Source organism: Hypomesus transpacificus, chromosome 23 (genome assembly GCF_021917145.1).
Source record: "Hypomesus transpacificus isolate Combined female chromosome 23, fHypTra1, whole genome shotgun sequence".
In the NCBI taxonomy this organism is placed as follows: Eukaryota; Metazoa; Chordata; class Actinopteri; order Osmeriformes; family Osmeridae; genus Hypomesus; species Hypomesus transpacificus.
In genome coordinates this window covers 19808863-19836456 of record NC_061082.1, presented here as the reverse complement: position 1 = coordinate 19836456, position 27594 = coordinate 19808863, and the positions used below count along the sequence as shown (strand labels likewise).

At 46.1% G+C, this 27594-nt stretch overlaps 1 protein-coding gene across 1 annotated transcript; it reads left to right on the top strand.

The window, feature by feature from the left end:
• Positions 1 to 398: 398 nt before the first annotated feature.
• scn1laa (sodium channel, voltage-gated, type I-like, alpha) lies at positions 399 to 27560 on the top strand. The gene is made up of 27 exons (XM_047047431.1): positions 399 to 618; positions 4438 to 4751; positions 5029 to 5147; positions 5355 to 5444; positions 5545 to 5673; positions 6486 to 6577; positions 7507 to 7698; positions 8385 to 8448; positions 8870 to 9011; positions 11870 to 12076; positions 12619 to 12882; positions 14630 to 14971; positions 15396 to 15528; positions 15629 to 15867; positions 15967 to 16140; positions 16260 to 16616; positions 16743 to 17249; positions 21410 to 21539; positions 21728 to 21882; positions 22162 to 22335; positions 22556 to 22678; positions 23920 to 24189; positions 24289 to 24342; positions 24481 to 24618; positions 24705 to 24809; positions 24902 to 25172; positions 25256 to 27560. The coding sequence occupies exons 2-27, from the start codon at positions 4491 to 4493 to the stop codon at positions 26428 to 26430; spliced, it is 5907 nt and encodes a 1968-aa protein (XP_046903387.1). The 5' UTR covers positions 399 to 618; positions 4438 to 4490; the 3' UTR covers positions 26431 to 27560.
• Positions 27561 to 27594: the final 34 nt, after the last annotated feature.

Genomic DNA, 27594 nt, shown 5'->3' with positions numbered 1-27594 from the left:
CTTAGATAAGTGAACTTCCTAAATATACAGATAGCAATAAATAAACGACTATACTAACCCTAACACTAAAACTTCCTAAATTACAGATAACAATAAATAGTACTGTAGTGGGTTTTCTCCCAGTACAAGAATAACAGGCCTAATGGACAAGTAATTGTATTAGTTTTATGAAGCTCAAGGGGTCGATACGTGTACAGTAGCATATCTGCATCCTAACCTACCCCACCAAAAATGCTTTCGTTTCAACCACATTGAGGAATTATCTGTGGTATGTTTCAATTGTATCACTCGTCTCTTCCCAGAAAAAAATGATATTTTGACAACACGCGCATTCTCATTCTGGAATCTCTGCTGTCATTGGTACCCAGAAACAACCGGAAGCGCAGCAGAGACGACATGCTACGGGCGAAAGTGGCAACGAATTGATAATGGTCTACGATTCATTGTGATCGCTTGGAAAGAATACTTTTATAATCGTGTGGAAATGACAAATAACTCAATCGCAGATCCACGACTATTCTTCAATCTTCATTTTGGACAAGAAAAAGCTGAATGAAGGCGTAGCCTGTCTGGGAATTGTTGTCGGATTCTTTACCTGACCAGAAAGAAAAACTAATGGTGAGTTTCCTGTGGCGAAGATGTTTCTTACCATTCTGGAAGGATGAAAGGATGTTGCATTTGTTGAACAATTTTGCCAAACCAAATTCATCTTTCTGATTGTAATCTAATTGCTTTGTTCTTCTTCACAAAGCCATGAGTCAAAAATGTCAAATGGGTTAGACATTGTGGAAACACGTTGGGGGATTGTTTGAGGAGGTTGTGGCATAGTAAGCAGTTATAGAAACAGTAGATAATATTTTTAAAATCATATACAGCTGTTGAAAACTTTTGAGTAAACCTCATAGGTTGGTTGGCAAAATTCCCTTCAAGTGAAATAAACACGAGGCCTGAACTTTAGCACTTAAGACCATGACAGCCAAACATAAGGACATAATATGCCTTCTATGATAACCAAACAATTGGCTTTAAGATTCGAGTTATACATATTATTGTTGCCAGTGATAATGCTTCCGAAGTAAGTCAAATGTACATTAGGCTGTACATTTGTACAAGTGTATATTACGCCATGTTACTGGACACACTATTAGCCAGTAAATACGTGCAGTGGGCCAGTACGATGATATATATTGGCTTAGTTTTTATTTGAATCCCTCATCATTAGAACATCATAGCATATTAAAAGGATCAGGCCGAAACATTTTTTTGCCGACGCCCTAAGCGCATCACACTTCTCCGATCACTCTACATTTTTTTCTAGGCGTGATGCAAGCAAGTGGTTGTGAGTGCTGTAGCTTTGGAATAGGACACGTGAATGCAAGAAGCGAATCTCAGAGTTGGTCCGTCCTCCGGCGAAATGGCATCATAGAAACGTATGGCATGGTGGCAAAATTGCTTTGATAGAGGGAAGTTTATAGAAAAACTGAATTCTCCTCCGAATAGTCGACTGTTATTTCATCCATTTCATGATAAAGTAACCTGATAAATGTATTTGTAATCTGGTGTGCAAAGAATAGGCTATAGGGTCTCTCGATGTTTCAGACGATCTATTTTTATCTTTTTACTAATGATCTAATCAGGGCAAACGCTGTTGGATGAATCGCTTATTGTCCAAACTGTCATTGCCGCATGTCAACATGGTGTTTATTGACTGTGTTGGCTGTTGTTCACAGGAATATAGCCTAGTTAACGATCAGGGGCGATTCTAGGATCAGACCTTTAGGGGGGCTCAGCCCCAAATGAGAATGTGACATGAATAATAAACAATATTTCTAATTATTTTTAGGGGTGCTGAGATCAAATTTAGGGGTCTAAAATCGCCACTGTTGACGATCATTATATGGAATGGTTCATAGCCTGTCCACATCGTCATGACAACATTGGCATTTCAAAGCTATAGTTTTTTTTAACATTATTTTTTAATCCGCAGAGTATATAGCATACTTACTGAAATTGTGTCCACATTTGTGTTATTAGTCAATAAAAAACCGTCTCTGAATCACACCTTCCATAGCCCACCACAGGCGCGTGACACAGAAGGTCCCATTGGCGGAGATAACATAAGTATGTTTGTGAGAATATGGTTCGCACCTCTCTGCTTTCCTATTGTTATTGTTAGCCTATGTTCTTTTGCTATATTTTTAGAGCAATTAGTAAATGCATTTTTGTCGAGACTGAAACTGTGGACATTTCAGAACCCTGGACAGCACTGCTCCAACTCATCCATTGAGGATCGTTGATTTTCCATAGCTAGTCAGTCGGCCATACAATTCATTTCAGACAAACATGTTAGATTAAAGACTTGTTCTATTCAACCTAATGACGTTATTGTTCATATTGAGTGTGATCATCTCTCCCATCACTTATGGTAAACTCATGGGTCATATATGTCTCAGATGTCAAGAGCGTACATTTCTAATGAAAGTGAAGGACCTGCTTGAACACCAAGGTTATGTCAGTATTCATTTCCAATGTTCTATTGTTTGAACATGCTATAAAACTACGAATAGTTTTGTTCATATTCATTCAGTTCTTTCTGTGTTGAGTGTGTGGGCCAACAGGAGGAGCTGAAAGCTTCTCTGAGGTCACAGCCAGTACGTGTGATGGCTGACACAGACAACAGGCTGACCTGTCAGCTACCAGCGGGAAACAAATGAGACCGTTGCCAATTAGGGTCAGCTAACAGTACAGCCTCTAGTTCTAAACATGGTCAGTTGGCTGTTTGGACCAGTAATATCCTCACTGCCAATATGCTCTAGCTTTGAAAACTAAACAGGTCTGGCCAACTTTCTAGACCTGCAGATCTGTCATCATGGTCCTTGCCATATCTCAATGCCGTGGGTATACTTTCAAACAGATCTGCTGTGAGAACTAGGACTGATTTTGGTTTCATCTTGGAGCTAGTTTGTGACACAGTCAGCCTGCCAGAGTCAGCCTGCATCTTCTGTCTGCAGACACTGAGTTAATTAAAAGCTGGAGCTTGTGTTCAGGTGTCGATCAATCCCCAGGTAAGCTTTACTGAAGCTTAAAGGAAGGTGGAGTTCAAATACTAAGCTGAAACCTTGGGTGTATCTCTGTGCATGCCTTTTACACCTGTTCAGTCAGGCTCTTGCATCTCTGGAATACACAAATCAAATCCTTCGAACTTAGACTCCCAGAGATCAATAAGTTCTCTTTGGGAATTGGTTGTTCCGTTCCAAATGCAGGTGGCAGCTTGGTGTGTCACCCTTCATCACCATGGCTGCTGTGTCACTTGTGTGGATAGCGATGGTCCGTGTCATCCTTCAGTGCATGGAGACAGACACAAGGCAATGTGCATGACACTGACTACCAATTCTGTACAGTCTTCTTAGGCTCCTTTAGTTAATCAAGCTCGCTTGGCATTTGCAGTATTACATTTATAGGATATACCTCAACGAGCTCCACATACAAGGTGATTGATTTTGGTTTGAACATTGAACTTGTGTGTCTTGTGTTATGCTGAAACAGATGGGCACTTCTACATTGGTTTTCCAGTTGTCTCGTCCGTGAGCTTACGCTGTCATTATAGAATAATGTGTTGTCACTGCCTGTCAAGCTGTGCTGGTCTCTCATTGGCTAGTGTGTGTGAGGTAGGTTCTGTCTGCCAGTGAATATAATCAGTACAGGCTTCGCATTGCTACTCTCCGGTATATCGTGTTGATAGAACTGACATATTCATTATATATACATAATGTGACAGATACATGCAACAATATAAAGATGTAGTTATCATTCAAGTTATTGAGTCAAAGTGTCAGTATAGTATACTGACATATTGAATTACATCTGTAATTTTCAAACATGTCTTGAATATATATTGATATATATTGATATAGTCTCAGGTCCTGATAGACATGTCTATTGTCAGTCAGCAGTGAAAGATGAACCAAGGAAAACTCTCTAAGGTCGTCATTTGGTCCTCCTGATTACATAGCATTGATTATTCCAATGAGATAATTCAGTGGTAATAAGCATGTCCAAGTGTCTCCAGTCTCAGTATATCCGCCCCAGATGCTTGATCTAACGGTCTCACCTGCCTCTCCTCAGTGCGGGCTTTAATCTCACACTAGAGGCTAGTTTACTACAACAACCACCCACTTCATTGATTTGAGGACTGTGGAGGGTTCTGTCAAGGCAACCCTTTTCTCCAGATCTTAGATTCAGGTCCTTTGTGAGCAGAAACATCTGTTTACCGTCTCATCTGCCTTCATGACAGGGGATCATTTCCTCTGGATTACTCTTCCACTATTTGAGCCTCCTTCCAATTTGCTGAATGCTAAAGCAGTTCATTAGACTCCTATCAACCGAACCAATCTGCCTGTGTTGAATCCGGCCCGCCTGTCTCTCTGGTGTCCCCAGCCCTCTCTCGTCCTGGAGGCTCTCCGTTCCCTCTGAACGTGCAGAATGAAAAGATGGAACAGCTGCTTGTACCGCCAGGACCAGACAGCTTCCAGCCGTTCTCCTGCGAGTCCCTCCAGGCCATCGAGAGGCGGATCGCAGCGGAGAAAGCCAAGAAGCCCCGAGGGGAGGCCTGCAGCAATGAGGAGGACCGACCCAGGCCCAACAGCGACCTGGAGGCGGGGAAACCTCTGCCCTTCATCTACGGGGACATCCCCTCCGGCCTGGTGTCCACACCCCTGGAGGACCTGGACTCCTTCTACAGCAATCAGAAAGTCAGTTGAGATCCTCCGCCAGGGGGGTTTCTCTTTGTTGTTTGGGCCAGCTTAAGCTGTTGTCTAGGTGATACAGCTGGCTGTCATCCCTGCTAAGCCTTTGTTCCCAGGTGACAGTTTGCAGGGGCCTGGATGCCCAGCGCCCGATCCTACGGGCTCAGCCTCCACTCTGGATTCAGTGGTGTTGTAGCGCTGCACAGCTGGGAGAGTCATGAGTGTGTTTGTTGTGACTGAATGATAGCCTTACACCTGTGTGTCTTTGCACTCTCTGTTTCAGACCTTTATAGTCCTGAACAGAGGAAAAACCATCTTCCGTTTCAACGCCAGTCCTGCCTTGTATTTCCTGAGCCCCTTCAACCTTATTAGAAGAATATCAATTAAGATTTTGGTACACTCATATCCTTTCATTGAAACAGTACACAGTGTTCGACATTCATGAGTCAGAAGAAATCTGTCCCTTGCGTCCATCTCCTGTTTGCAAACTGAAGATAACTAACAAAGCCAGACTAGTTGTGTGAACTGTTCTACGTCAGGTGTCGGGTGTCACGCGTAAACAATGTTGAATCAGCCAGTCTGGACTGTTTCCTTGACAACTGACTTCACATTGTTCAGCATGATTATCATGCTCACTATCCTGACCAACTGTGGGTTTATGGCCCTGAGCCAGCCCCCAGACTGGGCCAAGAATGTGGAGTAAGTCCTTTACATACCCCAAAATATACACACACACACACATCCATATACAGTATTTAGTGTTGTGTGTGCATTCACTTGTGACCTTTCTTTTAAACAGGTACACATTTACTGGGATTTATACATTTGAATCATTAGTTAAAATTCTGGCACGAGGGTTTTGTGTAGGGAAGTTCACATTTCTAAGAGATCCATGGAACTGGTTGGACTTCTGTGTGATTGTCATGGCGTGAGTATTAAACTGTCTCTCATAATTCACTTACATTATGATATTGTGAATGATCAAAATGGTATATAAGTGTTTCTTCTTGCCCTTATGAGTTATGTTCATAGTGCCTTTTAGAGCAAGGACTTTTGTCAAAGGCTGTTCACCTCCCACAACAAAATCCATTACTACCCACAACGTCCTCATTCTTTTACTAACACCTTTTAGTCAAGAGTGCATTACTGCCATTTATACAGATTCGACCACCATTTGTTTGTGTGTTGATGAAAGGACGCTAAGGAACTAGAACGAGAGCATAATGGATGGAGCAGATGAGAGTTTAGAAAGGCTGCAAGCACCTCTTGATTAAATCCTTATGAGTTGAATGAGTTGCATTAGCAGGACAATGATAGAGGGAGACGTGTTGCACAGAGTCCTGAGCTGTTTCTAGTGTTGAATGTCCTCATGTGAAATGTACCTGACCTCTATCTAGTCATGTAGATTGTGTAAAGGGTTAGGGCCCTGGCCATATTAAATGCAAATATATGTACTGTACCTCGTCTTTCGAAATGATACAAACTCTGTTGTAATTGTGAATTGTAATTCCCTGCAGGTATGTAACTGAGTTTGTAAAGCTAGGCAATGTTTCAGCTCTTCGCACTTTCAGAGTACTGAGAGCTTTGAAAACTATTTCAGTTATCCCAGGTAAGCAGTGGTTGCTTGAGGTGCTAGCTAGCCCTTGTGTTTTCTCCTACTCCTCCTCCTCCTCTTTCCCGTGACTGCTGGCTGTCGTCCTGTCATGGCACCTGTATGTGACCCTCCCCCCCTTATTACAGATATGTGACAGAGTTTGTGGACCTGGGCAATGTCTCAGCGTTGAGAACCTTCAGGGTTTTGCGCGCTCTGAAAACGATATCAGTCATCCCAGGTGAGAGGCAGCTGCTCAGGCTGGTGTTCACTCCATCAGACTGAGGCAGGAGTGCTCAGGCTGGTGTTCACTCCATCAGACTGAGGCAGGAGTGCTCAGGCTGGTGTTCACTCCATCAGCCTCAGACAGGAGTGCTCCACCCGCTGCTTCTGTTTGGTCCCATGGTTTTGGTTTGCTCTCATGCTGCCGGCATAGCAAGCAGGAATCACCATGGAACCGATTTCTCGCTTTTTAGGCGTAAAAGTTCCTTTTTTTGTTTTCATTTCTTTGGTATTTTTCTCCTGGCGACCTTCAATGGGGGTCTGGTAGATTAGAGTTGGCATGGAGATGAACCTTGCGTTGCTGTGCATGTGGTGGCCTGTCCAGTCCTGCTTGTCTCCCTGCCGTCCAGGGGACTGCCTGTCTTGTCCTCTGTGTGTGTGTGTCTTTTCCTTGAAGGACATCTTCATTCAGTCAGAACAATGAGTGAGGATGTGCCATAATCCAACTGAACCTGTCGCATTCGTCAGTTTATTGATCCAAACTCAAGTAAACACAGTAAGGTTTTCAACACACGTACCAAATCTGTCCATTAGTACAATTGACTACTTACCGCTATTGAAATTGTAGTAGCACATTCATTGTCAACCAACTGACCTATTCAGGGTTGTTAAAGGAACCTTGGAAAGCAACAGTTATCAGGGCTCATGTAACGGTGTTGGGGAGGATAGCATTCTCCTAAGGCAGCCAGTTGAAAGACATTTCACAATGATATGAGCTGCTTCCATAGACACATTCATATGAAATCTTTTTCTCAATAATGGATTGAGCTCATTGGCTGGTATACCTTCATGCTGTGGTGTTACTGTGCCCCCTACATCATCCTGCTGGCACTCCTGGTTCGCGCGGACCGTTTTCAGAGACTGACAGACGTGTGTGGCGTCCTACAGGTCTGAAGACCATTGTGGGAGCTCTGATCCAGTCGGTGAAGAAGCTCGCCGACGTGATGATCCTCACCGTCTTCTGCCTCAGTGTGTTTGCCCTCATCGGCCTCCAGCTGTTCATGGGCCACCTGAGGCACAAGTGTGTACGGAACAGCAACCTCACTTACCTCAACTGGAGCGAGCACATCAACGACCCCTGTGAGTGTACTCGCTTGGCGTCAGTCAGGGAAGTGCCAGGGCTTCTGGGACATCAGTGTGGCTGCTGAGTCCAAACACAGTTGTGGGGACCACCTGTTGTGAGACGCACTACCAAGTGACGACACAGCAGTGCCTGGAGGAACTACAGTGTAGTTGCATTTAAGTTATCATGGGGATGGTTGTGCTTCTCAGGGGAAAGTGGACGTTAACATTGATCTAGTTTGGGTAAAATAAATGAACTGTCCCTTTACAACATCCCATTTACATTAAGTCATTTAGCAGATGCTCTTATCCAGAGCGATTGACCATAAGTACAGGGACATTCCCCCCGAGGCAAGTAGGGTGAAGTGCCTTGCCCAAGGACACAACATAATTTGGCACGGACGGGAATCGAATCGGCCACCTTCTGATTAATAGCCCGATTCTCTAACCCCTCAGCCATCTGACATCCCCTCACCCTTTATACTCCTCCACCCACACTCTGCCTTCTTAGTCTTTACTAATAACTGTTCTACACCAAACGCTTGATACAATTAAATCACATAGCAGTTCCTAGGTTCCTATATCGTTTTTACCATGTATATTGATGTGTAGTCACACGGTGGTTAATGTAACCTTAGTATAAAGTGATGCCAAGTTGCTAAATCATTTACTTGACTTTCGGTGTACTGTTCTTCTCCCTTTAGTAAATTATTACATCATCCCAGGTAAAAAGGACCCCTTGCTCTGTGGAAATGGCACAGAAGCTGGGTAAGATCCAGCCTACATCTATCTGATTATCAGAATATCCTATTTTGTGTGTCTGTGGCCAGTTGGTTCTCGTGTGTGCCTGTGTATGTGTGTTATATGTGTGTGTTACGGCTTCAGACACATGAATGAATGTCTGTGTACCGGGATGTCAGTTTCATTATGCAGGGACAATTTTGAAAACTTCAAATCTGTCCATTCCACTTTTTATCAAGAAAATACAATTTAACAGCCACACCCTCAGTTATAAGTTAAGTTAAGGCAGTCCCACAAACCTTTTAAAACCTACCTGTTGTCGACAGCGTTAGTATGTTTCTCAGTGATTCATCCTGACAGTCGCCCGGACACAGTCCTGTCAGTGAAGGTGTTTCATTTCCTTTCACTCAGCCGTGTTTGAGTTTCACAGGCTTCTCCTCTGTTGTAGGCAGTGTCCAGAGGGGTACTTCTGCGTCAAAGCGGGCCGGAACCCAGACTACGGCTACACCAGCTTTGACACGTTCCTCTGGGCCTTCCTGTCCCTGTTCAGACTGATGACTCAGGACTACTGGGAGAACCTGTACCAGCAGGTGGGCCTGCGGTACTCAGGGGCTCGCTAGCTGGCTGCGGAAACCCGCTGAAACACAGGCGCCAACACGCACTCGAACGCCAACACTGGCATGCATACTCACACACACACACACATACAGTGCCCTCCAAAAGTATTGGAACAGTGAGGCGAATTCCTTTATTTTTGCTGTAGACTGAAAACATTTGGGCTTGACATCAAATAATGAACGTGAGACCAGAGATCAACGTTTCAGCTTTTATTTCCAGGTATTTACATCAGGATCTGATGCACAACTAAGAAAATATCACATTTTGTTTGAATCCACCCATTTGTCATGTGAGCAAAAGTATTGGAACAGATATACTTAAAACATATTTAAGTGAATAAGACTTAATATTTAGTTGCAAATCCTTTGCTTTCAATAACTGCAGCAAGTCTGTGACCCATTGACGTCACCAAACTTTTGCATTCTTCCTTTTTGATGCTTTCCCAGGCTTTCACTGCAGCCTCTTTCAGTTGTTGTTTGTTTTGTGGGGTTCCTCCCTTCAGTCTCCTCTTAAGCAGGTAAAATGCATGCTCTATAGGGTTTAAGTCTGGAGATTGACTTGGCCAGTCTAATACCTTCCATTTCTTGCCCCTGATGAACTCCTTTGTTGTTTTGGCAGTGTGTTTTGGGTCGTTATCTTGCTGCATGATGAAGGCTCTGCCAATCAGTTTGGTTGCATCTTTCCTTAAATTGGCAGACAAAATGTTTCTGTAGACTTCCGAGTTCATTTTGCTGCTGCCATCATGTGTTACATCCTCAATGAAGATTAATGAGCCCGTCCTAGAAGAAGCCATGCAAGCCCAAGCCATGACATTACCTCCACCGTGTTTCACAGATGAGCTTGTGTGTTTGGGATCATGAGCAGTTCCTTTCTTTCTCCAAACTTTAGCCTTTCCATCACTTTGGTAAAAGTTAATCTTTGTCTCATCAGTCCATAAAACTTTGTCCCAGAATTTTTGAGGTTCATTCCAGCCTGGCCTTCCTATTCTTCTTGCTAATGAGTGGTTTGCATCTTCTGGTGTAGCCCTTGTACTTTTGTTCATGAAGTCTTCTGCGAACAGTAGATAGTGATACCTTCACTCCTGCCATCTGGAGGTTGTTGCTGATCTCACTAACAGTTGTTTTAGGGTCTTTCTTTACAGCTCTCACAATGTTTCTGTCATCAACTGCTGATGTTTTCCTTGGTCTACCTGTTCGACGTCTGTTACTTAGTACACCAGTAGTTTTCTTCTTCTTCAGGACATTCCAAATGGTTGTACTGGCTATGGCCAATGTTTCTGCAATGGCTCTGATTGATTTTCCATCTTCTCTAAGACTCACAATTGCTTGTTTTTCACCCAAAGACAGCGCTCCGGTTTTCATGTTGTTTTCACCTCTGAATACAGTCTGCATAGACAAAACCTATCTTACCCAATCTGAACCTGAGTGTAGACATTCAGTGGTATTTATTGATTGAATAATGTATGTAATAGGACACACCTGGGCAACAAAACACACCTGTCAGTCATATGTTCCAATACTTTTGCTCACGTGACAAATGGGTGGGTTCGAACAAAAAGGTGATATTTTCTAATTTGTGCATCAGATCCTGATGTAAATACCTGGAAATAAAAGCTGAAACGTTGATCTCTGGTTTCACATTCATCGTTTGATGTCAAGCCCAAATGTTTTCAGTCTACAGCAAAAATAAAGGAATTGGCCTCACTGTTCCAATACTTTTGGAGGGCACTGTACATACATACATACACACAGTACACATGCACACACATACACTCGCAGACACTGTCACAAAAACTAAGCTTGAAATGTGATCATCGTAGGAAGGTTACATTTATGCATTTAGCAGAGGTTGGTAGTGAAATGAATCTTTCGTGGTTTCATTTGATGAAGTCTCACAGCCGAGCGTCAGCACGTGGAACATGGCTTTGATAGAAATCTGGCTGTGTTTCTCTCCAGATCTCCTGTGTTGTCAGGACAGCAGGGAGAGTCTTAGGCGCCAGACACTGTGTGCAGTGAAGCTCCTGGGTACCTGTGAAGGGACGGTCTTAGTCCGCTGGGTTCTCCCTCTGGTCCTCTGTTACTGGTTGCAGCTGTGGGAACTCCACACTTGTTACACACCGCCAAAGGAAGCGCTGGGAAAACCTGATGAGTCACAACATGAGAGGCTCCTAGCGTTTTCTCCTCGACCTAAACCCCACCCCTTTCCCTCCTGAAAACTAAACACAAATAGGTTTTTTTGGGGCTGCGTCCCACAGTGGACAGCCTTGAAAATCATACTGATTTCAGTTATTTACCGTTGTCTATACGTAGAAATATCAAAGAAGGCACTGTCTGTTTGCTGTTCAAACCAGCCGTTGTATGGAGTGCAGGTGCATGTTGGTCCAGGGCAAGAGGGAAGGTTCATGTGCTGATCCAGGTAAACACAGGATGAATGACCTGTACAGCAGATTGACGACTTTCTCCTAAATGGAGGGCAGCAAGGCATGATGGTCTTCATGCATTAAACAAACAATAGTGGAGAAAACTCCCAGATCAGGTTTGACATGGTCCGAATGGACGGGATATTATTATTTCCTGTCTCAGCCCTCTTTGGGTACACTGTTTGGGGAACTGGTGGGAAATGTCTTCTGTATAGTCAGTCAGTGATTAATCTGTTATCAAACAATTACATGAATCAAACCAATAACCCAAATTAACACATCAGGACTTTAGGTTGTTTTCACCCATGCTCACTCACTGACATAATTCTGACCCCTACCCTTCTCCCCTCCCCACCCGACCCCCCCCCCCCCCCCCCCCCCCCCGCACACACACACACACGCACACCACAGACTCTCCGGGCCTCAGGGAAGCCCTACATGATGTTCTTTGTGCTGGTGATCTTCCTGGGCTCCTTCTACCTGGTGAACCTGATTCTGGCCGTGGTGGCCATGGCGTACGACGAGCAGAACCAGGCCACCATCGAGGAGGCCCTGCAGAAGGAGGAGGAGTTCCAGGCCATCCTGGAGCAGCTGAGGAGGCAGCAGGAGGACGCCCAGGTACACACCGGCTCTGCCGCCTGCCCTCTCCCCTGGAGAGAGGAGACAGGGAGGGGAGAGAGAGGGAGGGGAGAGAGAGAGAGGTGAGAGAGGGAGGAGAGAGAGGGGGGAGAGAGAGAGGAGAGGTGAGAGAGGGAGGAGAGAGAGGGAGGGAGGAGAGAAAGAGTAGAGTTATGAAAAGTACTTGTTATAATTGTTGTAAAAATATTTTAGATTTTTACAAATGTAAGTAATTCATATATTTAGTTTAATCTCACAGGGATTTGGCATTGAAGTTCATTCATTCATGCCAATAGAGCATCATTGAATTGAGTTGAATTAAAGAGAGATGGAAGAGAGCGTAGATAGAGAGAGAGGAAACTGCAGTTTCTGCTGTTTGTTGCCTCTGATGACCATGTGTGTGTTCACCGTGTGTATAACCTGTGTGTATTCACCGTGTGTGTAACCTGTGTGTATTCACCGTGTGTGTAACCTGTGTGTATTCACCGTGTGTGTAACCTGTGTGTATTCACCATGTGTGTGTGTTTGTTGCCCGGCTGGAGGCGGTGGCGGCAGCAGCAGCAGAGAGGGGTGAGTCCAGTGAGAGAGGAGAGTTCACCGAGACCTCGTCCTCCGCGTCCCGCCTCAGCTCCAAGAGCGCCAAGGAGCGCCGCAACCGGCACAAGAAGAAGAAGACGGAGATGGAGAGAGCCGACAGCAGGTTCCACCGGTCGGAGTCTGAGGAGAGCATCAAGAAGACCCGCTTCCGCTTCTCCGTGGACGCCAACCTGCTGTCCTACGACATGAGGTGTTCCACCACACAGCAGGTGAGGCTGAGGTCCTCTCTGTTCCCTCAGTCAACTCCCCCCCCCCCCCCCCCCACGTCTGCCTGTCAGGTGTTTGGATTGGAATGTTTGGTCGTTGGGTCATTAACGTCACCATCTTCATGTTTGTCCTCTGGATTCCCATCTCTCTATCCTGCGTTTCCCCCGTTGGTTTGGTTTCTGAGTTTGTCGCTGTGTTTTCTTGTGCTGTGTCACCACCTTCATCGTCATCGTGATCTTGATCGCCGCCACCTTCATCACCGCCATCTTCATCATCTTCAGCTTGATCATCATCATCGTCTTCATCATCTTCATCATCGTCTTCATCTGCTTCATCTGCTTCATCTTCATCATCTTCATTATCAGCAACGTTAACATTCATCATCGTTATCTTCATCGTCTTCATCTTCATCATCATCTTCATCTGCTTCATCTTCATCATCTTCATTATCAGCAACGTTAACATTCATCATCGTTATCTTCATCGTCGTAATCATCATCGTCATCATTATTTTCATGATCTTCTTCATCTCCATTTTTAAGAGCATAGGGATCATTCTAACCAAACTCGACCAGTGTGTTTCTGTCAGAGGTACACTGGTGTGTTTCTGTCAGAGGTAACCTAGTGTGTTTCTGTCAGAGGTACACTGGTGTGTTTTTGTCAGAGGTACACTGGTGTGTTTCTGTCAGAGGTAACCTAGTGTGTTTCTGTCAGAGGTACACTGGTGTGTTTCTGTCGGAGGTAACCTAGTGTGTTTCTGTCAGAGGTACACTGGTGTGTTTCTGTCGGAGGTACCCTAGTGTGTTTCTGTCAGAGGTACACTGGTGTGTTTCTGTCAGAGGTAACCTAGTGTGTTTCTGTCAGAGGTACACTGGTGTGTTTCTGTCAGAGGTAACCTAGTGCGTTTCTGTCGGAGGTGAACTAGTGTGTTTCTGTCGGAGGTAACCTAGTGTGTTTCTGTCAGAGGTACACTGGTGTGTTTCTGTCAGAGGTAACCTAGTGTGTTTCTGTCAGAGGTACCCTAGTGTGTTTCTGTCAGAGGTACACTGGTGTGTTTCTGTCAGAGGTAACCTAGTGTGTTTCTGTCAGAGGTACACTGGTGTGTTTCTGTCAGAGGTAACCTAGTGCGTTTCTGTCGGAGGTGAACTAGTGTGTTTCTGTCGGAGGTAACCTAGTGTGTTCCTGTCAGAGGTACACTGGTGTGTTTCTGTCAGAGGTAACCTAGTGTGTTTCTGTCAGAGGTACACTGGTGTGTTTTTGTCAGAGGTACACTGGTGTGTTTCTGTCAGAGGTAACCTAGTGTGTTTCTGTCAGAGGTACACTGGTGTGTTTCTGTCAGAGGTAACCTAGTGTGTTTCTGTCAGAGGTACACTGGTGTGTTTTTGTCAGAGGTACACTGGTGTGTTTCTGTCAGAGGTAACCTAGTGTGTTTCTGTCAGAGGTACACTGGTGTGTTTCTGTCAGAGGTAACCTAGTGCGTTTCTGTCGGAGGTGAACTAGTGTGTTTCTGTCGGAGGTAACCTAGTGTGTTTCTGTCAGAGGTACACTGGTGTGTTTCTGTCGGAGGTACCCTAGTGTGTTTCTGTCAGAGGTACACTGGTGTGTTTCTGTCAGAGGTAACCTAGTGTGTTTCTGTCAGAGGTACACTGGTGTGTTTCTGTCAGAGGTAACCTAGTGTGTTTCTGTCGGAGGTAACCTAGGGTGTTTCTGTCGGAGGTAGCAGGCTCTGAGGAATGTGTTTCTCTCCAGTCCTTCCTGAGTGTCCGTGGCGCCCTGTTCTCCTCCAGACGGAACAGCCAGGCCAGCGTATTCAGCTTCAGGGGCCGCCCTGCACGCTGCGGCTCGGACAACCACTTTGCCGACGACGAAAACAGCGCGTTCGAGGACAGCGGCAGTAGGCGGAGCTCTCTGTTCGTCCCCCGACGGGCAGACCGTCGCTACAGCAGCGTGAGCCAGAACAGCTTGCTGTCTCATGTCGTGCCGTCGACCAATGGGAGGAAGAAGCACAGCTCCGTGGACCGCAACGGGGTGGTGTCCCTCGTGGGCAAGGCCTCTCTTCCCCCGTCACCAGCAAGTCTGCTGCTGCCTGAGGTGACAGTAGATATGGTCACTTCTGATGACAACGTAAGGACGCGTGGGCGTGGCCTGGGGCCTGAGCTGTGTGTTGTGGTTGGCTACACCACCTCTGTGCTGTGGACGTCAGCTGTGACTGTGCTGTGGTGCTGCTGTCTGTCTGTGCTGTCGTGAACCTGATCCTTTACCTTCACTTCTACATGGTTTATTTGTCTTCTTTACTCTCTTTGACTTACTGTCTTTGACTTGTTTTGTATACATTGTCATTTTGTTTTTGAATCCCTTGGTAATGTTAATATTAACATGTTATTTGTGTTTTGATCACCATCTGTTGTCGTTTTGTATAGACGATACTAGTTATATTCTTCTTTGCTGGTTTCCTGTAGATAACAGAGTTCTCCAGTGATGTTACTTCCTGTAACCCATAAACATGTGTGTGCAGGGTGCCACCTCAGACACAGAGTACATGAGGGATGAGGGCGGAGCCTATCAGGCCCCCATGGACTTCCTGGGAGGCCCTGTGTCCAGACAGAGGGCCCTGAGCGTGGCCAGTATTATAACCAACACCATGGAAGGTAGGACAACCTTGGCCCCTAAAAGATCTAAACCCATCAAAAAGCTGTAACATTAAAGACATTGTTGTCTTTTGAATTGTGTCTGCTCGTTTTGTGTCAGAGCTTGAAGAGTCCAGACAGACATGCCCGCCTTGCTGGTACAAGTTTTCCAGAACCTTCCTGATCTGGGACTGCTGCCCAGCATGGCTGAGGTTCAAGAATTTGGTCAACCGGATCGTGATGGACCCGTTTACGGACCTAGCCATCACCATCTGCATTGTCCTCAACACGGTGTTCATGGCTATCGAGCATTACCCTTCCTCCATAGAATTTAATAACATGCTCTCTACGGGAAACCTGGCAAGTAGTCCAGGGCTTTTGTGCTTGTTCTTTTGCCTCCTAAAGCTCCAATCTTTATAAATGCAGATTCTCACTCATCTTTCCCCCGGTTCCACACAGGTGTTTACAGGCATCTTCACGGCTGAGATGTGCTTCAAAATCATCGCTATGGACCCGTATCAATATTTCCAAGAGAAATGGAACATATTTGATGGCATTGTAGTCACTATAAGCTTGCTGGAGTTCGGTTTGGCTAACGTGCCGGGAATGTCTGTCCTCAGGTCCTTTAGGCTGGTACGAGAAGATCCCACTGCTTATCCTACTGTACCAGTCAATCAATTAGGATTTACATCCGTAGATACATGTGACTCACCTGGTGAGTCTCACCTGTCTCCTTCATGTTGTTTCCTCAGCTCAGAGTGTTCAAGCTGGCCAAGTCGTGGCCCACCCTCAACATGCTGATCAAGATCATCGGGAACTCGGTGGGCGCCCTGGGCAACCTGACGATCGTCCTGGCCATCATCGTGTTCATCTTCGCCGTGGTCGGCATGCAGCTGTTTGGGAAGAACTACAAAGACTGCAAGTGTAAGATCAACAAAGACTGCGAGCTGCCGCGCTGGCACATGAACGACTTCTTCCACTCGTTCCTGATCGTGTTCCGGGTGCTGTGCGGGGAGTGGATCGAGACCATGTGGGACTGCATGGAGGTGGCCGACCAGGGCATGTGTCTGATCGTCTTCATGATGGTCATGGTCATAGGGAACCTGGTGGTACGTCTTCAACAGTGGCCTTCAATTAGACATCCTTCTGTTGTCGCCATAATTACCTCACTAGCAGTTTACGAAAAACGCGTGTGTGTGTGTGTGTGCGTGCTTGTGTGTGCGCGCTCGCTGCAGGTGCTGAACTTGTTCCTGGCGCTGCTCCTGAGCTCCTTCAGCGCTGACAACCTGGCGGCGACGGACGACGACAGCGAGATGAACAACCTCCAGACGGCCATCGGACGGATCCAGCGCGCCGCCGACTTCACCAAGGCCCTGATGTGCCGCACGGTGCACCGCGTCTGCCTGAGGAAGAGGAGGAGGAGGAAGAAGAAGAGGAGTCAGGGCGAGGAGAAACCTCAAGACGACCTCCACAAAGCCCTGGGCCACAACTGCATAACCAACCACACCACGGTGGAGATCCTGAAGGAGCTGGCCTTCCCCAAGGACGGCAATGGGACGGCCACCGGCGTGGACAACAACGGGGGGAAGTACATCGTCAACAGTAACAGCGACTACATGCCCTTCCTTCAGAACCCCAGCCTGACCATCACCGTGCCGATCGCCGTGGGGGAGTCTGACTTTGATAACTTCAACGGGGAAGACTTCAGCAGCGACTTGTCTGACACAGAGGGGAGCAAAGAGGTGAGGTCTTAGTTTGGTATTTTAAGGTGTGGAAATATGGAACTATTGTGGAAGGGACATAGGGAAACGATGTTGTCCTCAATCAGCAAGTAAGAGAGCGAGTGAGCGAGTGCGCTTAGATGTGAAGTTGGCTAATGAAACCTGATTTGAGAGTGTTTACCGCCAACATTGTTGTCCTCTGAAGTGATAATTGCTTGGTGGTTGTAGAACAAATTAAGAAAACTCTTTGACATGATAGATTGACATTTTCAAGGTTAAAGCACTGAGCTCCTCAAATGTAGAATTTGTTCTCTTTCAAAGCGGTGAAAGATTGTATTCACCTTCACATGACGTCTACATAGTTATTTAAAAGTATAGATTTATTTATACGATACACAATAAAGTCACCTTCAAATATTATTTTCTTTTTTGTAAAATGTTGCAAAACATAAACTCCCCTAGTCAGCAGTGGAAAACCTGAACAATCTGATAAGCAACACAGCCTGCACAGCATTGGCTGTAGTGGTTCTATGTAGACGTATCTGTTACTATGGATAAGTGTTCCGTTGCAGTGGTAGCGCGAGTGCACTTAGCCCCCACCCTTGCCCCCATCCCAACCCCCCCCCTCCCCTCCTCCTACCACGTTAGTCATGGCAACCCAAGTATGAGCATGTGACATGGCGTTTCCCCGGAGACCCGGCGCTCCCTCTAACGAGGGGAGGCCATGGAGACAGGAAAACACCAGTCTTCAGATTACATTATGTACCATTTAAGGCTGAGTGCTCCAGATCTGCATCCTCTTCAGGGAGCTGGTCTACCTCGTGTTCCAGGGAGGCCAATTCCAGCCCACTCTGAGGGATGGATTTCACCACATGCTGCCAGTTATGAAATGTGTGTAACGTGGTGTCATAGCGATGATGTCATGTTGTGTTTCTGGCCCTTGTGATATGAGTCATCGTTTGTTGTTTAGAATTCATGTGAATGAAGGTACATCTTAGGTACCTAATGGGTGTCACTAGATGTGTGGATGTTTGACTAACGCTTGTTTCATTTACAGACAAATGAACTTTCTGGTAACTTGTGGTAGGGTGTGACTCACCACCCTTAACCCTGTGTGTTATTCCAGCTTCTTTGCGGAGGCTCTCTCAGGGTTTTCAGTGAGGACACTTGTAAGACCACTTTCTTGTACATAACACCATGGAGATTGTCTGTGTCATCTATAAGACAACATCACAACTTGCCCATTTTTTTTAGTTTGCCCACCTATTGTTGTCTCTGCTTGGTCATAATCCCTCACTTCAATTGTCAACTCTGCTAGTAAGCAGCAGTTTTGATGTTGCGAAACCTTACTTTTTGTAAAGGTTGTTTTATGTTGTTGTTGCAATCCATATATGAATGAGTATCACCTCCATGTTCAGATCAGACCATCCTTCCTAATTAGTTTACTTGGGTGGGGTTTGTGAAGACTCAAAGGCTGGAAAGTCAGCATCGACCTTGAGCTTTGCTAAACGGATGGACATCTTTCATTTTAGCAGACTGGATCACCGTTCAAATATATATTATGGCATATTCGTTGACAAATATTGTTCATAATGGAATGATGAAAGCAGACATTTATTAAAAGAAAAATACAAATGATGTCTCAAAATAAATATTTTTGTGTAACAAATACATTGTAATGCAGTACTATTTTAATATCCGTGAAAGTATAGCCAAAACGAGCATACTTTATCAGATTATTTGTATTCTATTTGACCTTGGTAGACATTTTTGTCTGTTTGTATAAGCTATATATTATATGGCAGAAAGAGGTTATTCCTAAAACCATTCATTATAGAATGCGGAATAAAAGGACAAATCTTTACTTTCCATTATTGAAAGTGATTTGGAGGTGGTAGAGTTCCATCCAGTGTTGCTGGATGAGTGGCCTCCCAGAGTAGGGATGACCTTCTAGAACCTTCTCTATTAGATTCAGAGCACTTTACAGTGTCTCATCACCGTGCTTCCATCATTCCTCACTCTGCATTAGCTGGTCCCAGGACAGCCCAGGGCTGCGGCGCTCCAACAAGGCATTCATAACCTCGGTACTTCCAGGGCTTTTACAAGACACGCCCAAACCACACACACACTGAGGGAGCAAGACCAACGTCTTGTTCTCCATCAAAACCTCAACTGTCTGAAAAAGTACCACATGGTATACCTCTTGAGGTTAGCTGAAAGACAGATATACTCACAACCTTTGTGATCAAAGTTAGCACTTACACAAATTGGTACATACACGCCGTATAAGAAATAATGTGATTGTTTCCTCCAAGCTATTACATTTGCTTGCCTAGAGGTGTTTTCTGTGTGCTCCCCAGGGCTGTCAGAACACTTCCAACATTGCTCTGGATCACAGACAGTCTCTTACCTGCCTGGCTTGGTTAGCTGCTCAGCTCTTTCTCTCAGCTGTTAAGCTAATGTGGACTACATCCTCTGTTTGGAAATGACGCAGGCTTGTCTCGTGTGCAGAGACTGCACATGAGGTGTTTTAATGTGAATGAGAATGTCTTGTGTTACTGGGTCTGCAGTTCCTTCAGACCAAGATTTGGGTATAAAAAGTAAGGGTGCTCCGGTCGATCGGTCGCCGTTTATTATCGTCCGATAATCATTTTAAATTCTCAGGGCCTCATTTACTAACATTGCAACCGTAGCTTAATCTGCGCCTTTGCGAAACCGCAAATAGTGCACGGTGTTTTTCCGCATTTTGCGTGGTATTTATCAAACCAGATCCTCGTCGGGCAATCAGCGCCCATTAATAAGTGCGCCGTTAAAAGACGGGAGAAATCGCCTGCATGTTACTGCCACCATGGGTGATTCGATGAAAAGAAAGTTCAGCGAACAGGAGCTAGAAATATACACACTCACTTTCCCTTATACCCTCCCAGTAGCGGTAATCTGCGTTTTTACTCAAGTGCGCTACCTTTGTAAATACGCTGTTATGTCTTTACCCGCTATTTCACGCCTGAAATGGGCGCAATCCTGTTAGTAAATGAGGCCTCAGATCGGTACTCGCTATAAAGGCCGATCAAAAAGGAACATTTTTTTTGCTGTGACCTATTGCCCATGGTCCTTTATCTCCTACCTAAATGCAGATTTTTTTTTAAAACATTTATTTTGACTATGGCCTTTTATGTTGCAGATTTTATAGTCAAAAATTTACATTTATAAAGACTCTGTTTATCCTATTTTTGTAATTTATTATTCGGCAGGATAGTTACTTTTGTTTATTTATAAGCGGTTATCAGTAAACCAGCATAGGCTGCTATGGTTTATGTTGCGTCTCTAAAAAGCATCTCTACGAAAGAGAATGGAATATGTTAAACATGTTTCCTGCCACTAAATAAACACTTGTTGTTAATTCATGATATTTGATCAATTCTTCATAGTTATACTTAATATACATTGCTGTTAAGAATAGTTACATAGATAATCCTACATGATAAATAGAAGGCTTCAAATAGACCCCTTAATTGGTGATCGGTACTCAGTATCAGCCGATACTGCTTCTAGCGATTGGTGATCGGCCCCAAACATCCTGATGGGAGCACCTGATCGGAGCACCAATAATGAAAAGCACATGAAAGGAAGGGAACACACATGTTTTTGTGGATGGCTGACTTGGATGAAACATGTGGTTGCTGAAAATGCATGCTGTGTGACCTGAGCTCAATCAATTCTACCTACAGGCTTTCTGGAGATGGGCTGTCCCAGTGGTGGCCAATCAAAAAGGCTTTCTGGAGATGGGCTGTCCCAGTGGTGGCCAATCAAAAAGTCTGGCCTTCCATAGCACCTCAAATGTGTTGCAAATATGAAGCCTGTAGGTACCTATTGATAACCTCTGCATGAAACAGTACTTCACCTAATAGGAGTGCTAGAGTCCCTATCCCAGAAGTGCTGGGATAAGGATACAGGATTGTACAACTGATGCACCGCTAGCAGTGACCTCAACGGCTCAGTCTGCTAGGTCAGGTCCTATGGAGATACTACAGCATGTAACGTCCCACCTGGCTAGCTATGCCATGCCTGGTCTATGTGCTAACAGCTAGCTTTGCTCTGCCTGGGCTATGTGCTAACGGCTAGCTATGCCAGCTAGGCTATGTGCTAACGCTAACACCAGTTTGGCTGGGTTCCCTGTGCAGATGCCGGTACACTCTGAGCCCAGCTCATCTGAGGGCAGCACCGTGGACATCCGGCCCCTGGGCGAGGGGGGGGAGTCGCTGGACATGGAGCCAGAGAGCTCCCTGGATCCTGAGGGCTGCTTCCCTGATGGTGAGACTACAGCCCAGAGCACTCACTCTTGACTTCCCTGCATGCAGCAGGCGGAAGATAACGGGGCGAGGTCTCATCTCGTTTGGAGGTGGTGTGATGGAGGGGATTCAACTTGCGGCCTCTCAGTCGCTTGAGTTTGGCTTGAGTCGAGATGGCTTGACTCTCCGTGACATCACGCGTCTTTTCAGGCTGTGTCCGCAGGTTCCGCTGTTGCCAGGTGAACGTGGAGGAGGGACGCTGGAAGCTGTGGTGGACGCTGAGGAAGACCTGCTTCAGGATCGTGGAGCACAACTGGTTTGAGACGTTCATCATCTTCATGATCGTGCTCAGCAGCTCGGCCCTGGTAAGCTGGAAGGCCACGAGGTGTTGAACTGGTCAGAATATCTGACATGGATGGTCTGATTTAGACATGCTGTGTTGGTTTTTGTTCTTAGTGGTAACCATCGCATTGTGCGCTGAATAAGCACCTGTAATAATAGCAGGGTTTCAAGTGCCTATCTAATATTGTTGTGTTTGATTTATAAAAAACATATATTGTTGATTTACAAGATGCCTGAATGAAAGACAAACTTCTGTCTATTTACTGTCCCAAATTACCCTTTTTGTTTGTGTTTTTGACAAGGCGTTTGAAGACATCTACATAGAGAAAATGAAGACCATTAAGATTTTGTTGGAGTTTGCAGACAAAATCTTCACATACACTTTTATTCTAGAAATGTTACTGAAATGGGTGGCTTATGGATTTGCAAAGTACTTCACTAATTACTGGTGCTGGTTGGACTTCCTCATTGTTGATGTAAGATTCTGAATTGGCATTTTAACATACAGATTTACCAGATGACACATTGTAATGAACTTTATTGACCTAAACAGAATAATACATTTGGTTGACTTGTTCATAGTTAACTGTTAAGACTACAGCTAACATGGACTATCTGAATATCCGTGTCTCTGTACACAGTCAGAGTCTGTCTCCCCCTGATGTCGTTGTGTGTGTGTGCGCCGGCATGTTCCAGGTCTCCCTGGTCAGCCTCGCGGCCAACGCCCTTGGCTATGCTGAGCTGGGGGCCATCAAGTCTCTGAGGACGCTACGGGCTCTGCGGCCGCTGAGAGCGTTGTCCCGCTTCGAGGGCATGAGGGTAAGACAGAGGAGCCCACGCCCCGCCCACGCCCCGCCCACGCCACGCCCACGCCCCGCCCACACCCCGCCCACGCACCGCCCACACCTCACGTTCTCCCAGTACACACCACCACAGAGAGACAGGAAGAGGCTTGCTGAAGCCAGCTCTGACAGACACTGTCTCCTGAGCACAGGACCACAGCCCAGATCCTGAATCACTCCATGCATGTGTAGCACAGGTACCTCTCCTCTCCCATCCCCTCTTTTCCAGCTGATTGTGTTTTTGTAGAGCTCTCTAACATTAGATCATTATGACATACAGTAGCAAATGCCCCATTAGCAGTCAAGTAATTCAGAAAAATGATAATATGTTTAGACTGTAATGGTAGTATTATCAGAGAAATGACGATTGTTCCACACAGTCGAAAGTAAATGAGAAAAAAAAGGTGACATCCTTCATTTCAATACAAGTTGATTTCGAAGAATTTAAAGGCTTACGTAACATGGGAGGGAAAGCTTTGGTCTGTTCAAATCAATGGAGCTCCTATTGATCAGCCGGCTTGCATGTGGTGGTGGTCTATATCTCCACTGGTGGTGTGACGGTGGTCTCCCCTCACGTGGTCGCCTCTGAACCCTCCCATCTGCATGACTGCTTTCTCACTACTTCACCGGCCTGGGATGGATGTACAATGTGTGGATGTAGCCTGCTGGGTGCCTTTAACATGAATCTATTCTTTCTTTATTCATGTGTGTGTTTTTCGTTTTGCAGTAAACTTCATCCTGCATCCACAAGGTTCTTTTCAGTTTTTTAGTTTTTACACACAATTGACACAGTACCCCACTGAAACACCTCGTAGTGCCTTCATAGACAGAACCCCTCCCTCTTTTCTATCCTCACTCTTTCCCAACTTCTTTCCTGGCTGCTGTCGTTGTCATTGTGAATGAGCTATTGCGTTGGTGCTAGTTGTGTGGGGCACATACTGATGTCAACACTTCCATTTCAGCACTTTACTCATGTGTTTTCCTAATCTCACCATCACCAGTCACAGTCAAGATGTAATGATAAGAAGAATTCAAGCATCGCCTGTTATCCAAAACTGTCACTGCGTTTTCATCCAGTGTGATATCGTCTACGACCTTAAATCTGAGATTGTGCTATCGTTTGTGCTTGTGTGCGTGTGTCGGTGCGTGTGTATGTGTGCATCCGTGCACGTGCGCCTGTGTGTGTGTGCATCTGTGTGTGTGTGTGTGTGTGTGCAGGTGGTGGTGAACGCTCTGCTAGGGGCCATCCCCTCCATCTTCAACGTGCTCCTGGTCTGCCTGATCTTCTGGCTCATCTTCAGCATCATCGGGGTCAACCTGTTCGCAGGGAAGTACCACTACTGTGTCAACGTCACCAGCAACTACCGCTTCAAGCTGGAAGAGATTTCCAACAAGACGGAGTGTCACAATGCCAAAGGCGCCAGCTGGAAGAATGTCAAGATCAACTTTGACAACGTGGGCGCAGGATATTTAGCGCTGCTGCAAGTGGTGAGCAGGTGTCTCCGCACAGCCAGCATTCATTTCCACTAGTCTTGGACGATGTACTGTGTGTGGGTTGTGTCGTCATTCCTTCTCATGTTCTTACAGGCTACATACAAAGGCTGGATGGACATCATGTATGCTGCGGTGGACTCCCGTAATGTAAGTGATTGCCTCACTGACACGGTGAAGGGACCCCCCGTGGTGATAGTGAAGGGCCCCTTCGTGGTGATAGTGAAGGGACCCCCCGTGGTGATAGACGCGTGGACAGGATGCTAGTGCCATATTCTTGTCTTCCAGGTGGATGAACAACCAGTTTATGAGATCAACCTCTACATGTACATGTACTTTGTGGTGTTCATCATTTTTGGATCCTTCTTCACGCTCAACCTCTTCATTGGGGTCATCATAGATAACTTCAACCAGCAAAAGAAGAAGATAAGTATCTTATTTTGTAGTTATCGCTAGAACTCGAAAGACGCAATCATGTTGACAGGGATTTCATGTTGTCTGTTCCTCTTTACTTTGGAGGTCAGGACATCTTCATGACAGAGGAACAGAAGAAGTACTATAACGCCATGAAAAAGCTGGGCTCTAAGAAGCCCCAGAAGCCCATCCCCCGGCCTAACGTAAGACGACCCGGCCGACGGCCGACACCAACCGCTTCTCCACAGTTTCTATTTTCTGGTGTCCTGCAAATTCATTTTTTGGTCTCTTTCAGAACAAGTTTCAAGGGTGCATCTTCGATTTCACAACAAAGCAAGGCTTTGACATTTTTATCATGATTCTCATCTGCCTTAACATGGTCACCATGATGGTGGAGACTGACAACCAGACTGAATACATGGAAAATATTCTGTCCTGGGTTAACCTGGTGTTCATCATCCTGTTCTCGGGAGAGTGTTTGTTAAAGATGATCTCACTCCGCTATTACTACTTCACCATTGGTTGGAATGTATTTGACTTCATCGTAGTAATCCTGTCTGTAATTGGTAAGGTCCACCTCTGTATTTGATTGGAGTGGAATGTTTTGCTGCACCTGTTTTGCTGTTATTAATTCTCTTTTCCTCCCCAGGCATGTTTCTCTCGAATTTGATTGAAAAGTATTTTGTTTCGCCAACTTTATTCCGAGTCATCCGATTGGCCCGGATCGGCCGCATCCTCCGCCTCATCAAGGGTGCCAAGGGAATACGCACGCTCTTGTTTGCCTTGATGATGTCACTTCCTGCCTTGTTCAACATTGGTCTCCTGCTGTTTTTGGTCATGTTCATCTACGCCATCTTTGGCATGTCGAACTTTGCGTACGTCAAGAAGCAGGCCGGGATCGACGACATGTTCAACTTTGAGACGCTTGGCAACAGCTTGATCTGTTTGTTCCAAATCACCACATCGGCGGGCTGGGACAGCCTTCTGGCGCCCATGCTCAACACTGACGACTGTGACGAGAAAAGCGAGCACCCAGGGACCCCCTACAAGGGCGACTGTGGAAACCCCGCGGTCGGGATCATATTCTTCGTCAGCTACGTCATCATCTGCTTCCTCATCGTGGTCAACATGTACATCGCCGTCATCCTGGAGAACTTCAGCGTGGCCACGGAGGAGAGCGCAGAGCCCCTCAGCGAGGACGACTTTGAGATGTTCTATGAGGTGTGGGAAAAGTTCGACCCGCGCGCCACCCAGTTCGTGGAGTACGGCAAGCTGTCCGACTTTGCCGACGCCCTGGACCCTCCGCTGCGCATAGCGAAGCCCAACAAGATCCAGCTGATCTCCATGGACCTGCCCATGGTGAGCGGCGAGAGGATCCACTGCCTGGACATCCTGTTCGCCTTCACCAAGCGCGTCCTGGGCGAGGGCGGAGAGATGGACATGCTCCGCGGGCAGATGGAGGAGCGCTTCATGGCGTCCAACCCCTCCAAGGTGTCCTACGAGCCCATCACCTCCACGCTGCGACGCAAGCATGAGGACATGTCGGCCATCGTCATCCAGAAGGCTACCAGACACTACATCCAGCGACGCAGCGCTCAACGAGCCTCCAACGCGTCCAGGAGTCAGGAGACCCTGGTGGACACGGAGGACCTCGTCATCGAGAGGCTGAACGAGACGTCGACTTCGGACAAGACGGCTACGCCGCCCTCCACGGCATCTCCCCCTTCCTACGACAGCGTGACCAAACACGACACTGACAAATACGAGAAAGACAAAACCGAGCAGGAGGTCGCAGGCAAAGATGGGAAGGAAGACGAAGAGTAGGGCTGGTTGTGGGGAGAGATGCAACATAGCCTTTAAATGACCAAATGTTTACAGCCTTTGAATGTGGCCAAATGTGTGGAGTGGACGCCCTTCATTGGTGTGGGTATCTATGCCAAATAGACAATGCTTGAGTTCAGAGTTACATGTTGGTGCCTGGAGTGAAGACTCAGGAAGTTCTCAGGCTGTCATGGCTGACCTTTGACTTTTAGTTGGTATTTTCTGGTATTTGAAAAGTAGACACTTATTCTGAACAGGGCCATGGGTCTCTCAGGCTTTGTGACACTCAGTAAATTATTAAGTATTTCACTTAATTTGCGGCTCGGTGCTGCACCCAGTGTCTTCAATACCCTTCTCCTGCCATTTTACAAACGGATTTTTCTCACAGAAGCTTGTTTACGATCCTTCTGTTTTTCTCAGATCATAGGTTGTTCTTGTGCTTTCGATATTTTTGTAAACAGTCGTTTGTCTTTGGTCTTGTCTTCACCCAACCAATCACTATGGCAGTAGGAAATTTGCTGCAGTTAAATAGACGTGTACTTGCATGAATACCTACCCATAATTATGCATGTTATAATTCACCATGGCTGATCTATCCATTTCTTTCTTTCATGATTTCTGAAGTACTTACCTTCAATAGGACTTGGAGTCACCACCACACATTATTCACACCATCGCAAATCTTAGGCATTCCTTAGTCAGAGAACATAGTCAGAACTCCTGTATTTTATAACAGTAGCTTTGCACTGCCTACAGTAACACACAGACACAGAGGGTGCTAATGTGCTTACACACACGTGTCATTCATTCATTCATTCACTTTTCAACCCAGATGCCACGGCCGAGTCCTGTTGTGTTTTTAGTTGTGGACCCAGCGCTAAGGTTGCTGTATTTGGCCAGGCTGTCGGTATTAAGTCGGTCAGTGCTGCCCCTCCGACTCTAAACCTGATCGACAGACAGCTGAAGTGGATTGCAGTTCAGCTGTGGTTAAGGGAAAGGTTGTGAGTGGGTCACATGGTTCTGCGTTTGGACGCTATCCATGACCGGCTGAACATGTTCCTGCTGATCAGCTCTGGACAGCCTCCCATGACCCTGACCCCAGCCCAGACCCCAGCCCAGACCCCAGCCCAGACCCCAGACCCCAGCCCAGACCCCTGACCCCAGCCC